The sequence below is a fragment of the Zonotrichia leucophrys genome, chromosome 2 (genome assembly GCF_028769735.1).
Source record: "Zonotrichia leucophrys gambelii isolate GWCS_2022_RI chromosome 2, RI_Zleu_2.0, whole genome shotgun sequence".
Lineage (NCBI taxonomy): Eukaryota > Metazoa > Chordata > Aves > Passeriformes > Passerellidae > Zonotrichia > Zonotrichia leucophrys.
The window spans coordinates 64,667,739-64,688,567 of record NC_088171.1 but is presented as its reverse complement, the minus strand read 5'-3'; the positions used below and the strand labels follow the sequence as shown (position 1 = coordinate 64,688,567).

General features: G+C 41.6%; 2 protein-coding genes across 3 annotated transcripts in view; one reads left to right on the top strand and one right to left on the bottom strand.

The window, feature by feature from the left end:
• The first annotated feature begins 9,009 nt into the window (after positions 1-9,009).
• ATXN1 (ataxin 1) overlaps positions 9,010-20,829 on the top strand; it is a 334,709-nt gene continuing 322,889 nt past the window's right edge. For both annotated transcript variants that reach the window (XM_064705220.1, XM_064705217.1), the window contains exon 1: positions 9,010-9,179. The gene's annotated coding sequence lies outside the window, so the exon portion shown is untranslated. The remainder of the gene's footprint in view (positions 9,180-20,829) is intronic.
• STMND1 (stathmin domain containing 1) lies at positions 10,145-14,970 on the bottom strand. Its single transcript, XM_064703191.1, is given in 5 exon segments — positions 10,145-10,387; positions 10,820-10,890; positions 10,893-10,941; positions 14,801-14,880; positions 14,883-14,970. Coding segments are annotated over 5 exon segments (531 nt in total).

The window sequence follows — 20,829 nt, the reverse complement described above, 5'->3', positions numbered from 1 at the left end:
TTCAAGAAATGTTTATAAATGGTAAAAATTTAGTTAAAGTACTTTATCATAATTCAGATCAACTGTCATTTGAAATAGGAAATTGCATATTGCAATAATTTGTATATTTTAGGCAAATGCAGAGTATGTTGTGTGTACTCATTGTTTTAGCATAGTTCTGTTTACATCTGGGTCTACAGTTTTGCAGAGACAGTATGTGGTAGAAAGAGGATTTCTCTCCTGTACAGCCAACAGAAGAGCAAGTGAAAGTGATGTAATATTTATTGTGCATGCCTTCAAAATCAGTGTGGTTCTCTCTATAGAATCAATTAGGTCAATCTGCAGAGTGACTTTTGTAATGAAGGCCTCTACACAAATATAAATGATGACTAATAAGGCATTACACAAATCATTATTAATAAAGTAACAAACAAAACTTTTCTCTGCTATCAGCCTATACTCTTTTCTTCTTTAAAATGGTCTCAGTGATAATCATAAATTGCACTTCAGAGTGATTATTTACAGCAATACTGCCAGTGGATATTGCCATGTGCAGATTACTTTTCCCCATTAGGTGACAGGGATGTTTTTGTTCTTGATCAATATTGTCATCAACATTGTCATCAATATTTGCATAAACTGAGGTCTTTTTTCTGTCAATTTAGCCACTGTTGCTTGGGTTTTCCTTCCAACATCAAGTGCTTTTGGCTCAGGTTAATAATGCCATTTTTCATTTCTCTGGAGTAGGGTTTTAAGGTGTAATTTAGCATTCCTTTGCTTATTTTAAACCTTTCCCAGGCCCAGGTTTTATTGCTGACATCTTGCATACACTGTGAAAATTCAGGTTCTGCCATCACACCTTGAATCAGGAGCAGCTTCAGGGACAGATAAAAGAGGCAATTTCCTGTCTCCAGTGTCCATTGTCCTCAGTGACTGCCTGTGGTACCTGTGCTGGAGGAGATGACAATGAGCTGTTGGAGCACTCTTTGCTGTCTGGGCATCCATTCTTGTTACCAGTGACTGACAGGGAGCAGGGTGAACAAAGCAATAATTACTGTTTGTGTGGGCTGGGCTCTCCCTTGCAGAGAAAGTCCCTGATGCCTCTCTCTCGAGGTGCTTCTGGGGCTATTGAGAGACGGAGCATGATGCTACATCAGGTCTTAAAATGTAAAATAAATTGGTGTTGCAGCTAAACAACAACCATTAGCCTGTCAATGCTTGAATTCAGCTAAATGCCAGGTTTACATGAGTAAAAGAAACTTATTTTTCAGTCCTTCTAACCAAGCTGTAAGCTGTTCCCACCTCCTTGGAGCATATCCTAGCCATAAAGTCAGATGGATGAATTCTGGACAAACCATTGGATTCATTTAGGAAGCACGTTAGAAAAGGGAAGAGTGAGGGGAAAAAATTAAGAGAAGAATTTAGGGTTGTCATCAGCTTTCTGGTGATATAAATGTTTGTATAAAGGTTTATGACTAACTGCTGACATGAATAATTCTTCGAATAGCTCTCTCGCAAACATTAAATACTCTACTGTTATTTTCTTAGTAATCTGGTGAGGGACATCTGCACTTTCTGGAAAACTGAAGTCATTTGCTATGAAATTGGCAAACTAGGGCAGGTTTTGATAAACAGTCCAGAGGGCAAAAAACCAAGGAAGGGTAAGACCTTAAAACAATTGTTATTTTCAAAACAATCCTCTTTTTCACTTTAGAAGTGACCCTCTTTCATTTTTACAATTAATTTTCAAATGTAGCATCTTGAAGCTAGATTTAATAACTCCATAGGCAACCCACAGGATTTTTTTCTCTTATTTGAGAGAGCCTGAAGTGAAAAGTCCATTATTCAATCAGTTCCAAAGGGTGTGAGTTTCAGAAGCCAGAACAGGTTACTGAGATGGGAGAGCAGGGCAGAGTGGAGGCAGTGATAAGCTCAGCACTAGCTGTTGGCTGACATGACAAAGATGGTTTTTGTCAAGGAAAGAGGTGAAAATATTCCCTCCCCTTTTCTATTTCTTGTACTTTAAAGAAAGCTGAAGTCCACACTGGCATTCCCAAATGTTTAAAAGCTATTAATTTCAGCATTCCCCTTTCCCTCCAAGTTACTCTAAGAATCATGAGGCTGTTTCCCAGCAATATGCTTTTTCCTTTCCAACAAGATAACTTTTTCTCCAACTGGGAAAATGCCTGAAACCCAGACCAGATGCCTTGTGAAAATTGCTCCCCCTTCATATACATTTTGAGTTTTCTAATGTTAGGGACACCCTATATTGGGAATCTTCAAACACCAAGGAAGACCAGAGTCTTTGTCTCTCAGCTATGAAAAAGCTGTGATATTTTTGTAATGCAGACAAGGCAAAATGCACAATCCATAATTAAAAAGGAAGGTCTGGTTTTGATTTTGCTGACTGACGACCTCAGCAATCAAATGATAAGTGGGATACTGTGGACTTACAGATCGTTAGTGAAAATCTTCGAAAAGGATGGATATTAGTCAGAACTGTTAGACAAAGAAGAATGTACAAACATCTAAGAGTACATCTCGGAATGTGGCCACCAGTTACACATCAGTGTTACTTGCCCTGAATCCAAAGAGTCCTGTAACACAGACTAATGGTTCAGCCCTACCCAAGGTACACTTGTGTCTTCACAAACTACTGACCTGGCATCAGCTTGTCAGCTCAGGTTCCAAGAGGGCTATCTGGTAGCTTCATGGATTGCATAAAAGCAGGGAGAAAGTCCAGAAGTTTACCCACTGCTCCATCTAGTGCTTGTTTTCAGTATCCTATAGGATCATGAAATATCTTTTTTTTTTGAAGGCTGATACGGATATGCCTAGGAGCAGCTTAGTTGCTGGAGAGGACTTGTAGCCCACTGACTTCCTAGCTTATGAGGGCTATCCATCAGAAAGTTTTCTTTTTTTCTATTTTTTTTTTCCTTTTTGCCTGTCAGCCACCAAGTGCCCACAAAGAGTGTTTGAACTGCCGTTGCAAAGCAGTGATCTTTCAGAAATTCTTAAGGGAAAAGGAAGATGGTAAAGCATGAGACTTATCAATTGCTAGAGCTGGTGATAAAACCACAGTATTTGTGACAAGCAGACTGGGTACAGGTTAATGAGTTTCGTATTTCACATGGCTGTTTATTAACTAAAGTAGCTTGTTTCTACCAGGTAAGTATTCAGTCGTGGGATAATTGTAAGTATTTTGGTAGTACAGTCAAAGGCACATTTCATTGAGGAAGGAATAGTACACTGGGCAGAAGTGTGAGGAAAACATTGTTTCAGACAGGTTGTGCCTACTCTATTAATTGAAAGAGTCAAGGAAGATTTCTGGTCATGAGTTCAAATGTCAGAACAACCTCTGACAGTTGTTACATTGGCCAGCTAGCACTGTCCCAACAGCTCCCAGGCACAATTTAGAGGATACTCTGGATCAAGGACCATTTAATAGGATATATGTTGGCATCCCATGCCACTTGACCCCAGGCATGTTTAATTTCCCACTGCAGAGGAAGTCACAGTGTTTTACTGAGGATCGTGATCCCTGGCAGTCCCAGGCTGAGAGCTCTGGCTCAGTAATTCCAACTCTAATAGCTCATGTTTTTAGCTCTAGGCATCCAGGGAGTGTTACAGGAAACGTAAGGGCTCTCACAACTAAATGAGAGTACCACTTCAGAAGGAAGTTTTTAGTGCCAGCAGGACTTTCTGCAGCAGGATCTTACTCTTGATTTTGAAGTGGGACTCATGTCTAAGCAGCTCTCAGAGATACCATCACCAGTAACCATTACCTTCCATATCACTAGCCGGCTTTAATATCTTCCAGAATATAAAGAGAATGAAAATAATGGAAGCAGACATACCAGCACACTGTAGTGGCCAGTCACTACATATTGCCACAGCACACTAAAGGCTCTCATGTGGAGGAGTGAGAATTTTCCCAGTGCTGTCTTTGCAAATATTTTTCTGAATTTGTTTATGTTTACCTTATCCATTTTCTTTCCCCACTTTCCTCCAAAACCAAACAATTCTTATGCTAAAACTGCCAGGGAGGAAGAACAGATCTAGCACCTGCCAGAGATGTTCAAATGTTAAAAATAAAAGATGGCCTGTTAAACACAAAACACAGAAGGAACAAGAGAAAACTGAATTTAATGGGAATGGAAAAGTGATGATAGTGGGCAAGTTTATTCTGCTATGTATACATCAGTCAGGTCCCTATTTCAGAACAAATCACTCCAGAGAATTAAATCCCAGGCAATGGAGTAGCTGTGAGCGAGGGCACACAGGGGTCACACACTTGGGTAGGACATTCTAGCTTGTCTCCGTCCTCACCCTCTGTGAGATAGTGTCAATCAGCTGGAAACATGGCTGCTCCGTGGTAAGGAGAGACTGTGACCAGAGCTTATGTATGGTATCTTTGCAGGAGAGCTCCCTTAATATCCCTGACAGGATCTCTTTATCCTGTGCCTTCCTAATCTGCAAGTCAACAGGAAAAGAAAATGAATTCACTGTGCTAAATTGAGTTCCTGCTGTGTGTGATTGATACTGGCTTTACTTTGAAAAAGTAAAGTTACCTCTTTGTTTTATCAAAACTTCGTGTTTTCTTTTGCTTTGCTTTGTTTTTCAAAAGGAGGAGGGAAATAATTTTGTTACTGCCATTCTGGGAGGGACTTTTCTATCCTAAAGCACCCTGGTCCAGCCCTCTCTCCTCATTAATCCTGCCCTTTCCCTATGCCCACTGCTCCCAAACCTTCCCTGCACATTTCAACGTAGGAATCTTACACCAATTGGGATATTTTCAGTAGTTGCTTCTACAGTCACTGAAGTCTCTTTTCAGTGCTTGTTGACTATGTGCTGGGAAAACATGGTTTCTCTTGATATGCTGCCTGAAATAAGAACTTCTGGCTCCTCAAAGGAAACCAGCACTTCTGACAGAAGTTGAAAAGAGGACGAGTTGTTTTGAAATGTAAAGGTAACATTGAAAAACAAAGGGAGGTTGAAGGCTCCTGGTTCTCTCTTTTTTTTCATTTACAATCCTTCTGTACCCTTGGTACTACAGTCTGTAATTAAATTTAAAGTTCTGTTTATATAGGGAATAATGACATTGTTTACTGACCCTTTCTGGCATTAAGCTTCTTGAACTCATGCCAAAGCATTGCATTGTGCAGCACAATTGTGCTCCCACCATTCAGTATTTTGGCTTGGTCTGAAGTGCACTGACAGAGACAGGCAGTTAACGCAAAGCTCTAAGGAACAAATTTAGTTTCATCATTCTGGATAATATTAAAAGTGAGAACAGAGTAATTTAGGAAACAGTGTGGCTTCACAAGAGAGAGCTCCCAAGAGCTGCTGCAGCACACTGTCTCAGCACTACAGGCTGTTTATAAAACAGGGACTTATGCAACATAAAACCATTTGGATGTTGAGTTCAAATGCTTCAAAACTGGAGGCATCTCAGTTCCTGCCAGCTACTCCTGTCTATCGATTATTAGGGGCTTATTTGAGAATGTGGTCTAGGTGTGTATTTTGTGTCTCCCCGAGGATGTAGGGCATAGTGGTCGTGTCTTGCTTTTTGTGAGAAAAACATTTGTCCCAGCTGTTCAGACATTGTTTTGAAATCGGAGGGGTTTGGTGGTTCAGCAGCAATGGCTGGTATTTTAAATGGAACATTCTTGTTCAGCGTATAAAGAACTGCAGTGCAGCAAGGACAGGAAAAAGCCGAGTGACTCCTCTGCATGCTGGAGAGAAGGCAAACTGGGTCATAAGGAACAGTATCAGAGGAATAGAGGAACAAAATGAGGAAGGGAAAAGAAAGAGACTAAATCAGTACGAGGGGGGGAGAAGAAACACAGACTCGTGAAGGGAGGAGCTCTGACCATGCCCCACAGGGACCTCCAGCAGCACTCACACCTGCCCTGGAATGAGCTCCATGGACAAACAGGGGTGCCAGCCTCAGGCAAAGCAGCCTGGCACTACGAGCTCCCACCAGCACAGGATCCTGCCTACTGCCTTTCCTTCAGGCAGATGCAACCCCACAAAAAATCAAACCTGGTCCCTGATCCACTGATTATTTTGAGCATTTCTTTACCTTCCTTTGAACTCTTAATTTCAGCATCACACAGAACATTTCCCTTCAACAGAGGTGACTCTTGTAGGAAAAATCTCTGAGTATGGCTGGCATTCCTCCCTGTGGCAGAGTTGCCTCTGGAGTAAGAGAAAAAGCAAACTGATAGTACATACATAATTTTACTTCCCTTGAACTTGTCTTTCTGTATTCTTGGAACTCTATTTTTTCTCCCGTTTTTCTTCCTGGTGACAGCGTGAACGAAGTTATTCACATCTTGCTTGTAGCTGGGTATCTTAGGAAACTGACTTAAAAGGGACGGCGGCATAAATACAGCAGGCACGGAATATTCTCCCTTCCTGTTCAGAAGCTCGGGTGGGGGGAAAACAAAAAAGCCGCAGGAATAAACACCTGACCCCCCCGGTGGCAGCGCCGGGGCGGGAGCGGCGCCGGGACGGAGTTCCGCGGGACAGGGTGACCCCTGCCGGGGGCGCTTTGTGCTGGAACTCCAGGGAAAATCCCAGGGCAGGAGCAGCGAGCTGCGCTCAAGCCTGTGAGCTCAGAGGAGCCTGACTACGCGTTAGTCAGGCTAATCGTGCACCGACCATTTCTTCGTCGTGCAAGCAGGAGGCTCAGGGACTGCGGCCTTGTCCCCAAACAGCCGGGGTAGGAATCCTCTGGCCCGCACCAGTGATGCTGATGCACTCAAACATCTGCAGCTCCGACTCTGTTCACCTGGTTGCTCTGCCAGTTCGAGTTCAGCCTCAGAAAGCTGGCTGCCCTCTGGTAAAGATCAAGGGAATAAATTCAGGCAAATAACTCCAATGGAAACAGATCTGTGATGGTTATGTCTGAGGAGAGCAAGCCCTGGCTGGGCTGACCTCCAGAGATGCTTCTCCTCAAGTCACCCTTGCCTAGACTTGTGTGTCTCCCTCCATGCATGGCTAGCAGAGAGAGATTGCCACTGACAGGGAGACCAGTGCTCTCCTCCACAGTTGCCATGGAGTTGTGGACTTCTGTTGCTTTGCTGGTGCCTTTTCAACCTGTCAAGGGACAGGGAGCAGTGCAAATGTGACTGTGACACAAGTCTGTGGAGCTTAGCCATGAGAGCTGTTGAACTGTGCCCCGAGGGTTTTGGTAAGAGACCCAGCAGTCAAACAGGAGATCTAATACTTGAAGGCATTTTAAAAGCAGACACCTGGCACCTATTTGCTGTCCTGTTTTTTTTTTTTTTTTTTTGTGCAGTTAGCCATGGTGAGGAGCCCTGCAGTTGTCAGCTACATCTCAGTGTAATTTTATACACAGGAATATTCACAATGTACTGTTCACTTGAACTAAGTCAAAACAGCAAGCTGTTTCTTTGCTCAGAAATGTAACTGAGTTCTCCCTGCTTAGCTATTCTCTTAAGCATCAAGAGACAAGTCCAACATCCACTGAAAGTAATGGAAAGACATGGATGGTTTTCAGTGGGAGTTAGATCAGTGTTCAGTTAAATACACAATTCAATAAGGCAGGCTTTAACTGCTTCTCTTATTAATAACACAGAAATTAGTTTACTCAACAGAGACATTTGGTCTTTATTTTGAAATTATTTCTAAATCCATAAAATATTTAAACTGTGTGCCCAGCCAAGAGTTTGTATCTTGTATTGCAGGAAGAGGCTCAGAAGCTTATTGTGTTAAAAAGCATGAAATTGTGGATTTCAGCAGATCCTCCTAATAAAGGCAATTATTAAAGTTGTTGTGAAGTTTGTAAAAGGAGAAATCCATGTGGGGTTTTTCCCTGAAGTTGCCCTCCACACAGTGGTCAGCCTCTCCCAAAAGGCATCCTAGAAAGACTCAGAATGGTTCTTCCCCTGGTCTAATGGGGTCAGACAACACAACACCCCCTTCACAAAGCGTGTACCAGGCTACTTACCTTTAACATGCCCCCTGCCCCAACAGATGCAGGTGGAAAAGTTACTTGCTCTGGGTTAAGTCCTTGGATGTGCACAGGATGAAGAATTGAGTGTTTCACTTCTGAAACAGATTTGTGCCCTCCCCAGGTAAAGCTGACAAGCTAGACAGCATCACTTCTCAGCCCACCAGTTGAACTACACCATGCCCCAGCTTCATCTTAAGTTTTTGATTCTAGGAAGTTTATCTGAGGTAGCCTGCTATTAGTACTGCACTTCTTGTTGCTTTTTCCAAGGTATCTTTGCTGCAGAGTTGATTTGAGAGATTAACAATCACATGTGACACACAGATGAGCCAGACAGAACCACATGAGTGGTCCTGCTACAAAAAGGCACTTTTACTGATGCTATGCTTTTCTCTCTGTATCATCAGGGGTTTATGGGGCTTTGTGCTGCAGGGAGTTAAAATTCTTGCCCAGGAAATAATGGAAGAAATGGCATTGGCTGCAAAGAGATGATCATTTGCTCTTCTGAAAACATGACAAGGCACTGGGAGACTATTAGCACTTGAGTGGAACAGTCTGTATGGATGTGTGTATATGCATACAACAGCTTTTATTCCATACCTGGCCAGATAACCTTAGCTAAATGTACCTAAGAAACAAAATTCAAGGAACAGCTTGGGTTAACTGTGTAGAGAGAATGTAGCCTCAGGTCTCTTATTTCTCCTATTTGTCAGATTGCTGGAAAATTTTGAATCAGCTGAATAAAGCTTCTCTATTTTCTAAGGTGTTTTTTTTTCCCTCATATTCCTGTTTCTCCATTGTTCTTTCCAGGCAACACAGGGTGATTTTCAGGTTTTCTTCTGTATTGCTAATACAATTTTTTTGCAAAACATCCCAACTGGACCAGGCCTGGAGGTGGGCTGAAAGAGTGAGCTCTATCTAATGGGCTGTCTTTCTCAGCTTCTCAGGTGGGATCCCAGCTGCTTAGGAAACGAGATGATCTCTTGCTCCTCCCCTTAGTGATTTAGTACAAGTCTGTCAAGAGAGGAGAAAGCAGGAAAGCTTTTTTTATTCCTGAGAGTGCTAGGAGAACTGCCACAAAGCTGTAAAAATCGGGGCTATCATTTAATCTGTTCTGCAGTGCTTGGCCTGTGATTTGAGAGAAGAGTGGTCCTGTGCTGCTGCTGGATTTCCTTGGCTGGGAAAGTGGAAAGGAAGAATGTGTCACCTGTAGCTGAAGGTAAGAAAGTAAAAAGCCAGGCTAGAAGCAAAGGGGAGCATGGTGTGAGATTGGTGAGGAAAGGAGGTGGGCAAAGCCAGTGGCCCAAATGGAAGTGGGCATGGACCAGGAGGTGATGGCAGGGCTGATAGCAGGGAGACTGCAAATGGCATAATTGCTTTACTGGTTTTTTGGAAGAGCTTTACTGTTTTTTTGGAAGAGCTGGCTGTAATAAATGTTTTATGCTCATTCAAGGTAGGGCATAGAGGATTCCAAAGCCAAGAGACTGACCAGACATACATCTCTGGGATAGAAAGAGTCATCTCCTTGCAACTCACCTGTGCTCTGTATATCTCAGCCCATCAGTTGTTTTCTGCATGATAATTTTGGTATTTGTTCTGTCTTTCCCTCATATGCTCAATGCTTGTCAAATAGATGTTCTTGGGGCCTGTTGTCACCATATTGTCTGAAGGTCTCACCTCTCTGCCAGTCTCTCTGCATTGTTAAAATTCTTAGGGTCCCACTATGTTTTTCTACTGCCCCAAATCCCTGCTGGTCACAGCTTTATCCTTGTATGCTCCTGCTTTTATGTATTCTTGTTTGTATACAATGTGTTTCCAACCTCCTGATCCCTAGGAAAAGGGAATCTTGTCATGGAGCCAATAAAGAAGTTGGATAAATTTAATCATATAATAGTAGCAAGTTAAATTTTATAGACTCATGATAATGTGAATGTGCTTGAATTTGGTGACTGACTTATTACTAACTTGCCTCTTCCTGCTTCTTCTCACTTGTTTCTTCTAATTAGTGTGTTGTTACACACAGATGAGATACCTTTTCCCAGGTGAGACAGGTAGTAGCAAGAGTCAGCTGTGCCCCATTATAAATCATTTACTTCTGCCCTCAAAAAAGATATTTGCCGGGAACAGTGGAGCTCTTCACATTTGCAAGCCACAGGCAGATTGATTCACTGATGCAGCTGTAAGTTACCAAGACTCAGTGACAGCGTTCTCCTCAGTACAATTGTTTGTTCTGTCTACTGCAGTTATTTTCTTCAGCAGCAGCCCTGGCTCAGCATCTAAAGGTGAGGGCTGAGTGTCTGTACCTCTCTGGCTTTCAAAACTCAGGCAGTCCTTTTCAGTCTGTTTCTTTGTGGTTTGGTGAGCAGTTTCTGGGGGAAAAAATGATGTGATGTGTTGTGGCGTTTTATTCAGTTCCTCTTCCCTAATCTAGAACAAAATCCAAAATGTGCAATGCTCTGTGCTGAGGGATGGTAGTAGGTATTTGTCAAAAACATGCAGCAGTTCTTTCTGTCTTTCTACCCCAAATGTGATCAGAAGATTACTCCAGTTATCACTGAATTTAGTCAATTTGTTCTGGTGTCCATGGACTGTGAATCTTTTGCTGTAGGAACAAAAAAAGACTGCTCCAGAAGTTTCCTCTCTTGTGAATATTTTTAGAATAATCTTCCAGGCTTTCAGCAAAAAAAACCTGGAGTTGTAATGTCTCTGAGATGAATATAAGACCCACTGTACTGCAGTTAATCATATGTTGGTAGTAGGTTGTACATAAACTGTCTACATTAGCTTGATTTATTAAAAAGTAGAGGGTTTCAGGTGATAAAACAAACACTGGAAAAATACACAGCAGAATTAGATGACCTGTTTCTTTGCTTTAGCAGAAGGCTTCATGTCCTTCACTGTAAAATCACCCACTTTCTCATTTCCAATTTTTTTTCCAGCCTAGCTGGGGGTTTCTTCTGTGTCTTTCCCAGAGCATCCCTCTGTAGGGACATTAAAAGCTTTCAGCAGGGTATATTTTGTTGTTGGGGTGACACTTTGCTGCTTGCCTTCTGCCTTTTTGTTTCATGCATAGAGGTGATGGACTCCAATACCAGTGAAAGCCTAAAATAATGATGTGTTAATAACCTCAGGCTCACTCATGAGGGAGTGTTGCCTGCAGTGAGAATTCCCCTTTGCTGGTGAGTGATGTGTCTGTGGCGCTTGCAGTGTTGCTGTACACCCAGTAGACATGGGGATTTGGTAATGAGGTCCTGAGGATTTAGAGAAGTTACTTTATCACTGCTGAAGAGATTTAAGAATGGTTTTGTTAAAGCTTAGTAATCATAACACTGGTCTCTGCTGCATGCAAATGAGCAACCCAATCCTACAGCCCTGCTGCTGAGGGCAGCACTTAGTCCTGGAAGATGTGGTGATTATGTGATCAGCCAGGAGGCTGAATTCTGCCATTTTCTATGTGAGTTTAGCAGTGTTAAACCCACACCGAGGACCTAGGGTTGAGGTAATCACTATCCTGTTACAAGTTTCCTGAGTTATCTGCTCCTCAGCCTTTTATTGCCATAAATAACTCTAGAAGTCAGGCCTCACTGCCAGAAGTGTTAAGTGCTGCAAATAGTAGAGAAGATGACTCATGAAGTGAGATGAAGGTGGAGCATGAATCAGTAGGAAGAAAACTGATATACAAAGGAGACATTCTGAATGTAGATGACACAAAAAGTCTGAACAAAGCAATGTTCAATCATCATAAAAATGAATCAAAAGGGGTTTTTGTAAAAAAAAATAGAAACTCTTCTATTTAATGAGAGAGATCATTCCAGTGAAAGCACAAAGATGTTGTACACTGACCATGTTATTCCTTACCCAAGACAAACTATAAACTGCATATAAAGAGATGGGTGGAAAATTCTTCTCAATATGTCCAAACAAAGCAGAGTATTCAGCAAGCAGGTTGCTTTCCAGATTGTTCTGTGTCTATACAAGCTAAGAAAAGAACTTGTCTTTGAGCTAAACCGTTTTGGAGATCAAGAGTCCTCATGGCTTCAATGAACCCACCCTGAAAGCTAACAGCAAAAGAAGCACTAAAATAACCTGAGCCCATTCCTTGTAAATGATAACTCATGAGAAGGAGATTAAATTCCCACAGACTGTTCCATTTGAAATGACAGCTTTTGGTGCTTTTGCTTACCCTCCAAAAGTTTGCACATGCAGGAGTGCCTTTAAAAGCAGACTTGGGAAAAAAGGTACCTGATAGATGACATCCTACAGCTGTTAATGCACTAAAGCATCCTGTTCTGACTATAATTCAACTCCTGCCACTTCTTGGGAGAAGGGGTGTCTACAAGACTTCAATGTAACTCCTCAGAGGTGAGAATTAAAATGTTCACATTGACATCACAATGGTACTTTAGTCATTAGAAAAGGGCTCCTTGTTGAGGGGATGGTCAGGCTTTGGAACAGGCTGCCCAGGAGAGTGGTCATGGCACTAGGCAAGTCAGGGTTCAAGAAGGATCTGAATGGCACTTAGTCATGTGGTCCAGTTTTTGGTAGTCCTGCCAAAAGCAGGAAGTTTGACTCAATTATTTTTATGGATCTCTTCCAACTTGAGATATCCCATGATAAACAATCTCTTTGAAGCAACAAAGGGTTAAAGAGGTTCCCCCTGCCCCCAACTTCCAGCAGGTGCTAAAATGTAATAATGGAAGGAAGACTAGATATCTGTGTCTTAGGTGAAAGCTCTGTCTCTGCTAGCATTTTTAATAAGAACCACTGTGAAAATTGCAGAGGTTGATTTATCTTCCATACATGGTGTGTACAGCTTGGCTTTGTGATGCTAGATCCATAAAATGCGACTCTCAAAAATGCTGCTCCTTTAGAGCAGTAATGCTTAGAAAAAGGTGTAACAAGGCATCCTAACCTGTACTGCTTTGAGTTCCTTTGCTGAGGATAAAGTAAGGGATGGTTGGAAGACCAAATCTTCTAATGTGGCTGTTTCACAGTGCTGGCTGTGGCAGGAAATCTGGAGAAGATGGGTGACGCTGCCAAGGCCTAAGGGATGCAGATACTTACGTGAAGCAGAACTATGCACACAAAGGGAAAGCTCTAGCAAGGTTCTCTCCCCAGTATTACTGTAAAAATAATCTCAAACCTGGTTGTACTCATCTTTTATAGTGTTGTGAGGGCCATGGGTTCATTTCTTCGTTGAAGGTAGTGCTAGGACTGAAACTTGGCATAAATTCATGCTTATTCCTGGTCAGTTCCAAAGTTTCAGATGTGAATTTACCTGTGTGTTAATGAGCAAAATTCAGAGCTGCATGTTGTAATTTGCAATATGTCTGCGTGCTGCACCTTTTCTACTGTGTCTCTGTTTGATCTGCCTATTCGTAGGAAATCTGCTGGATTTGAGCTTTAATGGAGTAAGTTATTCTCAAGGAAGGCAGCACAAGCTGAGTTTTCTATTGCTGCTAAGGGAGAGCTAATAGTTAACAGCTAGTGACAGATTTATGTTTTCACTTGTAGGCTACCCAGCAGTGGGCCCAGCTCAAATATAAAGTATTGCTTGGAAAAGTTGGCTTTGTTAGCAAAAAATATGAAGTTCATTTTAAAAGCTGTACTCATTTTAAGACTGAAAGAAGTGCCTTCTTCCTGTTGGGAGAATTGAAATTCTCTAAGGAGAAATAGCAAAGACTGAGTTTCTGTCAATAAAAGAGTGTGTGTAATTTAATACCAGGCAGCTTTTTAATACAATAGGAGAAAAAGAGCAGACAATTGCCTCTGCTGTGAAGGGGAAAAATACAAAAACCTGCCTGCAGTATGTTACCTAAATTTAGCCACAGAGGGACCAATCCTCTTGGATACTCAAAAATCTGTGTGAAGTAAAAGCTATAGAGAAGCTGTACTTGGAGACCCTCTATCCCCATTTTCCAAAGTGCTGGTAATAGGAGATGTGTTAGGCAGGACTGTAACACAGCCCGTGCTTATTTAGTCCTTTTTATCGCAGAATCACAGAATATCAAAGTTTCTGTGAAATTTTCTTTTCAATAATGTAAGTGGCTGAGGTTAGAGATGTGTGAATGGCTTCCCTCAAATGATAAAGCTACTCAAAATCATCCTGGGTTCAAGCTTGAATTGCTCCTTCAAGCAGTGGTGGGATCATGCTTTGAACAATGCATATCCATAAAGGTGTTAAACTCCTTACAGATGTCCTGCAGACCCTCTCTTTCTTAACATCTGTGCTCAAAAGCCTATCTAGGAGAGGCATCTGATCCTCAACACAATGCTTGACAACAAAATAAAAAACTTGAGTTCAGAAGCCAAAATAAGCCACAGATTATCATTCAGATGCAAAGAAGATGGACACTAGCTTCTTAGTCAAATATCAGTTCTATATTTTTTTAAAATCAATTTTGTAATGGTTGCTTAGGTCGAGATCAAATATGAATTGTAGGTTTCTCAGAAGTGTTGCTATTAAAGTTTTCTATGTCTTAATTTAAGTTTCATTTTAAGTCCTGATAGCAGCATTTCTTCTAGTTTCATGAGCCTGAGAAATAAGCTTGTATCCCTTACTGGCATGTACTTCCAGTGAGTTTTACAAAGAGTACGTTATTAGTACTGTTATTACCTTTGTCCACATTTGAAACAAGCCCTGAAACTGTAAACAATGGAAGCTATTGCCAACTTCTGTTGTATTAACACTCCTACAGCACAGTTCTCTGTTAAACAACTTGCTTCTAAAAGTCTTAGAGGACAAACGTGTGGATGCGTTTAGAGTGCAAAAGCTGCGTCTCAGGGTGCTCACAGCAGAGCCAGAGCTGTAGCAGGAGTCCAGTTTCATGTGACACCTACCTTGTTCTCATATGCTTCTACAGTTCTGGCAGTGGTACTCTGGCTCTTGATTATTGTCTGCATCCTCAGCTCCTCAAGAAAGATGAATTTTGCCTCTCTGTTTCCTCCAAGGGTGATGATTTACTGATGAACTCATTGGTGAGCGGTGTGTCGTCAAGAGATGTAAACATTAAAGCACAATACTTGTACAGCACTTGGCATTCAAGCAAAGCTTCAGGATGTATTTCCAATGCCAGAGTTTTTGTTTAAGAGGTTGCATAGACTGAGACTGTCCAGTGGAGAAGGCCAGCTGGGGCCTCTGTTCACTGCTTAAAGTTTGCAGTAAACATTTTAGTGGCTTGAAGGAATGGTGCAGGTGCCAAGCCCAGTTACACCCAGAGGGAGGGGTATGTTCTGGAAAGCATGGAAGCTTATGCAGAAGACCCATGAAGCCAATTTTTGAGCATGTTCCCAAAAGGGTCCATAGGGGCTCTTGATAGTTTGAATTCTTAAGGGTTCTGTGATCTGGTTGGAGAAAGCCAGGCTAGGATGGTGTAGTACAAGTGTACTAATGAGCCATGTTGTAAAGTTTGTCTGTTAAATAAACCCAAATGCTCATGCATTTTTGTGGTATGTGATTTTTGTTGTAACAGCATTGCTACATTTGAGTCTGATCATAAGCATTTCAACAATTATATGTTTATAGACAGCATTAGGACTAAAACCCAAGTTATTTGATAACTCTTCCGAGGATCTGTTTAGTTTCCATATATTAGACATGAATAAACAATGAGCAACTTTAGGGCCAAGACCCATCGTGTTTTGAAGCCCTCAGCTGACAGTTCTACCATCTGCCCAGTCTCTACTGGCAGAAGTGAGAGGTCTTGTATGAAAAATGCTTGGACCAAATCAAAATTGCAGATATTTGACATCTGCCAGTCTTCATAAGCAGAGTGAGTATGACAACGTTGTCTTATTTTTCAGTTGTGAAACAAAAATACAGAACATCTACCACCCTGTAGCTGACTCTGCTCCTAAAATAACCAAGCCAGTTACCCAAAAAGCACTGGGGTTCAGCTGTCAGTCAGAACATGCAAATGTCAGAAACCAGTATACAGCAAAATGCACCCTGGTAAAAAATAAAAGCAGGATGAGTGGGCAACGCTGACAAGTGATGTGAATTTGTATTGCTTTTACTAATCCATTCAGGAGAAAAATGTGGTTGAAGTGTCTTGGTATGGTATGTCTTTTTTTGGTGTTGGAAAAAGAAGATTGAAGCATGATCTCAAAACTTTCTGTTTAGAAATTTCCTGTGAAGTTATCCTTTAGAAAGTGGGAGGAAAGCAAGGTTAAAATTAAATGAAACTGTTTCAGAACAAGCAAATAATTTTGTTCAATATAAAATGAAATCCTTTCATTACATCCTTCTGTGGTATTGGGAGTTAAGTCTTTTTTAATGATTAGCAAACACCACTAATTACTCTTTTTGTGTTCTATTTGAAATACTTTATTACAGCATTTGTGTATTGTAGAGAGTAAATAATCACTGTAGATATTCCATTTAGCATGTTTGTGAACCATAAGATGTTCACAGCACTTGAAAAATACAAGAGTTAAACTTTGAAATACGGGGGCTCAGATAAACCAAAAAATAGTCCTGCTTCTCCATTAGCACCTCTTACTGAAATGGTATCCTAAGATTATAGAAAAGTTTGGGTTTAAGTGCTCACTTGCATTTGAAAGAAAAAGTTCTTTGCACACATTTGCTCGATGCCATGATGATTTTTGGAGTTTTTATTTTTTTCATATTATACCCGGCCTTGCAATCTCTGGTTGCATATGTGAAGAAATAAACATATTTCTTCATAAAGAGAGAAATACTCTCTCTACTGCTGCCTGTCAGGGTATTGTATTGGCTGTGGTACAAACTGGCTCATTGTAACACCAGACTGAGAGCCCTCCTGTGGGCAACCTCCCTTCCCAATGTACTGTAATCCCAGCTAGAGAGGGTCCCCTTGTGCCCCTCCCTGGGGACAAGGCTGGGTTTGTTCCCTTGGTCTGTTCTGGGCATCTTCCAAGAAAAGCATTGACCCTGCTTCCTCTTCTGGTAGTGAGGGTTGAATCATGCAGAAGAACAACATCATCATCATCATCAGCTACTCTGTTACTGTGGCACGGCTTTAACCAGGCAAAGAGCTCAGTCTGCATGGTGTCGCAGCAGGAACGATTCCTAGTGTGGAAGTTGGCTGTAGCAATCGACCTTCAAGATTATTTCCTCCTAGGTCTGTGTTTCTGAAGCTGTTATGAACTTCTGTTATTGTTCACCTGTGCTTGGGTTATCTGAAAAGAAGTAAATCTTCATGGTGGTTCCTTGGGGAAGATTTCCTCTCTTTCTCATATTCAAGTTTGGCTCCATCCTTTGAAGTCCCTTTACCCTTACCTGTGAGCGTCTGTCTCTATTCCATCAATGCTGTCATTGCTAGTCTACAGCAAGATGAAGAGACAAATGTGAAAAGCTCCTTGGGCTTCTAAACATGTAAGGGCTCTCCAGAGTAGTCCTATAGAATTGTGAGGTTCAGAGTACAGTGGAAGACAGAGGCATTCCTGATAACTTATCCATGTTCTGTCACAGGTGGATGGTCAGTGAAGGTCTCTTGGACCGTTTCAAAATAAATTTTCTATTTTCAAATTTCAAAACAAAGCATAACTTTAAGCTTAAATGTGGCCACAATCCATTTTACTCTATTGAGAGTATTGTTTCAGTACTTTAAGGGCCTTCTGTGTGCAGAACGTTGGTTAGAAATTTAAAACTGAGTTTTAAATTAGCACTTGGTAAGGTGTTAGCCTGTGCACCTTCTAAGCAATAGCTTTGAACCTCTTAATAATGGAGGATTAGAGCCTCAGTGTAATTTCTCTCTTCTCTGTATGTTTGGGCTTAAGCCAACTCAACTTTGAAAGCTTCACATATATATCTTGCATACATAATATTTGCATCTATACAAGCCCCCTACCTCAAAATAACTTTTTGAGGCAAAATCCACCTTGCTGCAGTGTTGTAATTCATCACTGGTGTGGGAGATAAGTGTCTATAATTGTATCTTTAATGAGGCAAGTGGGACAGACTGTGAAAATCAACTTTTCAGGTGCAATGAAATCAGATCATGCCTGTGGCCAAATGGTGAATCTGCTTTCCCTGTAGCAGAAAGATTGCATTGAGTTGAGTGAGTGATAGCCTTTTTCCTTAAGAGCTCCCTGACAGAACCAGAGCCACCCCCAACATCAGCAAGATGATGTCTCTGTGTGCCCATGTCCTCCTGGTACACTCTTGTGCTAAGGCAATCCTAATGTATTTCAGACAGAGTCCACGGGGAAGAGGTCACCACTTGGCTTTTGGCTCCCTGGTGGTTCTGTAGGCCCTCAGAAGGCAGCTCTGCCACTGCAGCCTGGGTAGGAATATTGTGGCCCATGGTGAAATTGTGACCATCTGCTCCTTGCTGCAAGTCCAGGGAGTAGGAAGGTCCAATTCTCTTCCTTGAGAGCCTGGTTATTTGTTATCACCATGGAGTCTAACCGTTGCCAGGGCCTGTTTCTACAATAAATAATTCCACAGAAAGCTTTCTACTTATGTCCTGGCATACAGACATCATTGTCCTTGTCCAGACACTCCTCTCAGAAGATGAGAGGGAGTATGTTTCATCTGTGGAGCTGGGATGCTGGTCTTGGAGTCCCAAGTCTCTATAGGGCATTCAGGGTGTTAGTGAACCTCCTGTGGGAACTCAAGCTGCTGGATGAAGATACTGTCCTGTAAAAACACACATTTCAATGGCTGGTCAAATTTGTTAAGTATACTTCAACACCATTAGCCATGGAAAAAGATCAGTTCTAAATCTGGAATTTCAGGTAGTAAGGCAAGCTTCTAAATGGAAGAAAATGTCATTGGGAGACAGGGACAGGCTAGGGAGAATGTTTTAAGCATCCTTTGAGATCATTGTACAATTTCTTGATTACTGTTTGAGCCTGTTCACATCCTTAGAAGTAGATGTCTGTAGGAGATTTAAAAAAAGAAAAAAGCAGCCATAGTTTATGCTTTCAAGAGGTTGTTCTAAAAGACAGCAGAGAAATGTTAAGTCAGTGCTGTCAGTTGAAGATCATGTCTTGGGTCACTTGTGCTGACATCATCAGCTAGTTATAGTTAGAAGAAAGAGAATATTTTTCCCCCAAATATTTACATGAAACAGACTCTTTGTATGAACTAAGGATTCAAAACCTTTTGAAGGGGAGCAAAAGCTCAAGTAATTGTTAGTAACAATGGAGATTTTTTTTTCTTTCACTTCCTGGGACCCTGGTAACAAATGAATGTCACTTTATGACCTTACTCCGACTTGTGGCAACATTTCTTTAAAACTTGTCATATTTTCTGTGTATTTATGAGAAACTGAGATGTTTACATGACTGATGTCTCTTTTAAATAGTACGGCCAGTGGACTTTCAGAATCCAATGAACCCCAGTGCTGAGACAGTGTGACTCCAGCCTAAGCTATGGCTCTGGCCGGCTGGCTGCAGGCAGCCTTCTGCATTGCTCTTGTCTCCAGTCCAAGCTCTCAGCTGCTCTGCCTGGAAAGCTGAATAAACTCATTTGCATGGCAGGGAGCCCGAAGTGATCTTCCCTGCCCCAGTGCGCCCTGCCTGACTGTGCAAAGCACTGCCCTAAGGTTCCTCAGGGCTCCAGGTTCTCTCAGGGCAGCGCCTCTGCCGAGCCCGGAGCGTGTGTGGGGCTGTGCCTTCTGTGCCGGGCTCCTGGCGCTGCAGGGCGAGCTCAAACGCGCACCTGCCGGCTCTCGAGAAACAGCTGTCTGCCAAAACATCCTGTTCTTTCCCCATCCCTGATCAACAGGGACTTGACTCTCGTGCTCAGTCTGCATTCACACAGAATGCAAGTCAAGTAACCTTTTGGTGTGTGGGTATTTTGTTCTGTTTTCTCTTTAGCAGATGTTTGCCGATTGCACGAGGTTATGCTGAAATGTGATTGATGCTTGATGTAGGGCAGAACAGGATGTACAGGTTGAGCTTCTTGTTTGCATTTCTGATTAAATGCTTACTGTGATGGTGCAGTTCTAAAACTTGGTTTTAAGTAAATAATAGATGGAATTTTAATCTTTCAAAGAGGTGACTTTTATTTGTTCCTTCAAACACAGATAAGATGATAAAATGGAAATAACGTCACTTATCAAAGTAAGAAAATTGATTAAATGCTAAATCATAGGCTGTAGCATAATCAAAAACTAGGTAAGCTTTATGATTTATGCTTTACAAATTGATTATTGGCACATAAAAGACAAGACAAGGGATAGTTTGAAGAAGTAAGTGTACATGGGATGTAACAAGTGGCATGAAATTGGCCCTCATTAATATTTATGGCAAAGAACTTTCTCAGATCTCAACAGGATTTGTGCACTTGGAGCCTGAACTTTTAATATCTGACGCACAAGATTCAACTGACATGGTGAACAGTGTGTTTTTGAACAATCAGAGCTAGAGGCTTTCAAGAGCAGACTGCTCTCATGCTGATGCTGACTGATGATAGAAAATCCTTTCTCTCATTCTAGCAGCTTTTCATTAATATGTAACATTAAAAATAAGCAAGTCTCACTACAGTCAAGGCAGCAGGATGTGTGCTATGTGAAAAAATAGCAGATTTTCATAAATACAAATTAAGATATTTCCCTTTAAGAAAACCCATGGAATGGAACCTATGTGAAGCACAATATGGAAACTGGAGAAAAAGTGGAGCTGTGAGAAGACCAGTAATGGTGGAAAAGGGGAAAAAAGTGCAGGTCTCTCCATGCTTTGTCTTGTGAGGAAAAAAAACAAAAGCCAGTCATAGGGATGTGCATGCTGGGGAATAATCACTACAAAATCAGATAGCTGTTTCTATAATTGCTAGTGGTATGTGGAGGAAATTGAAATGTATGATTATTTTAAAATGAGGAGAGTTGTTTTCAAAACTTCCAAATCTGAAGCTGTTTGATGGCTGCAGGATGCTTGGGAAA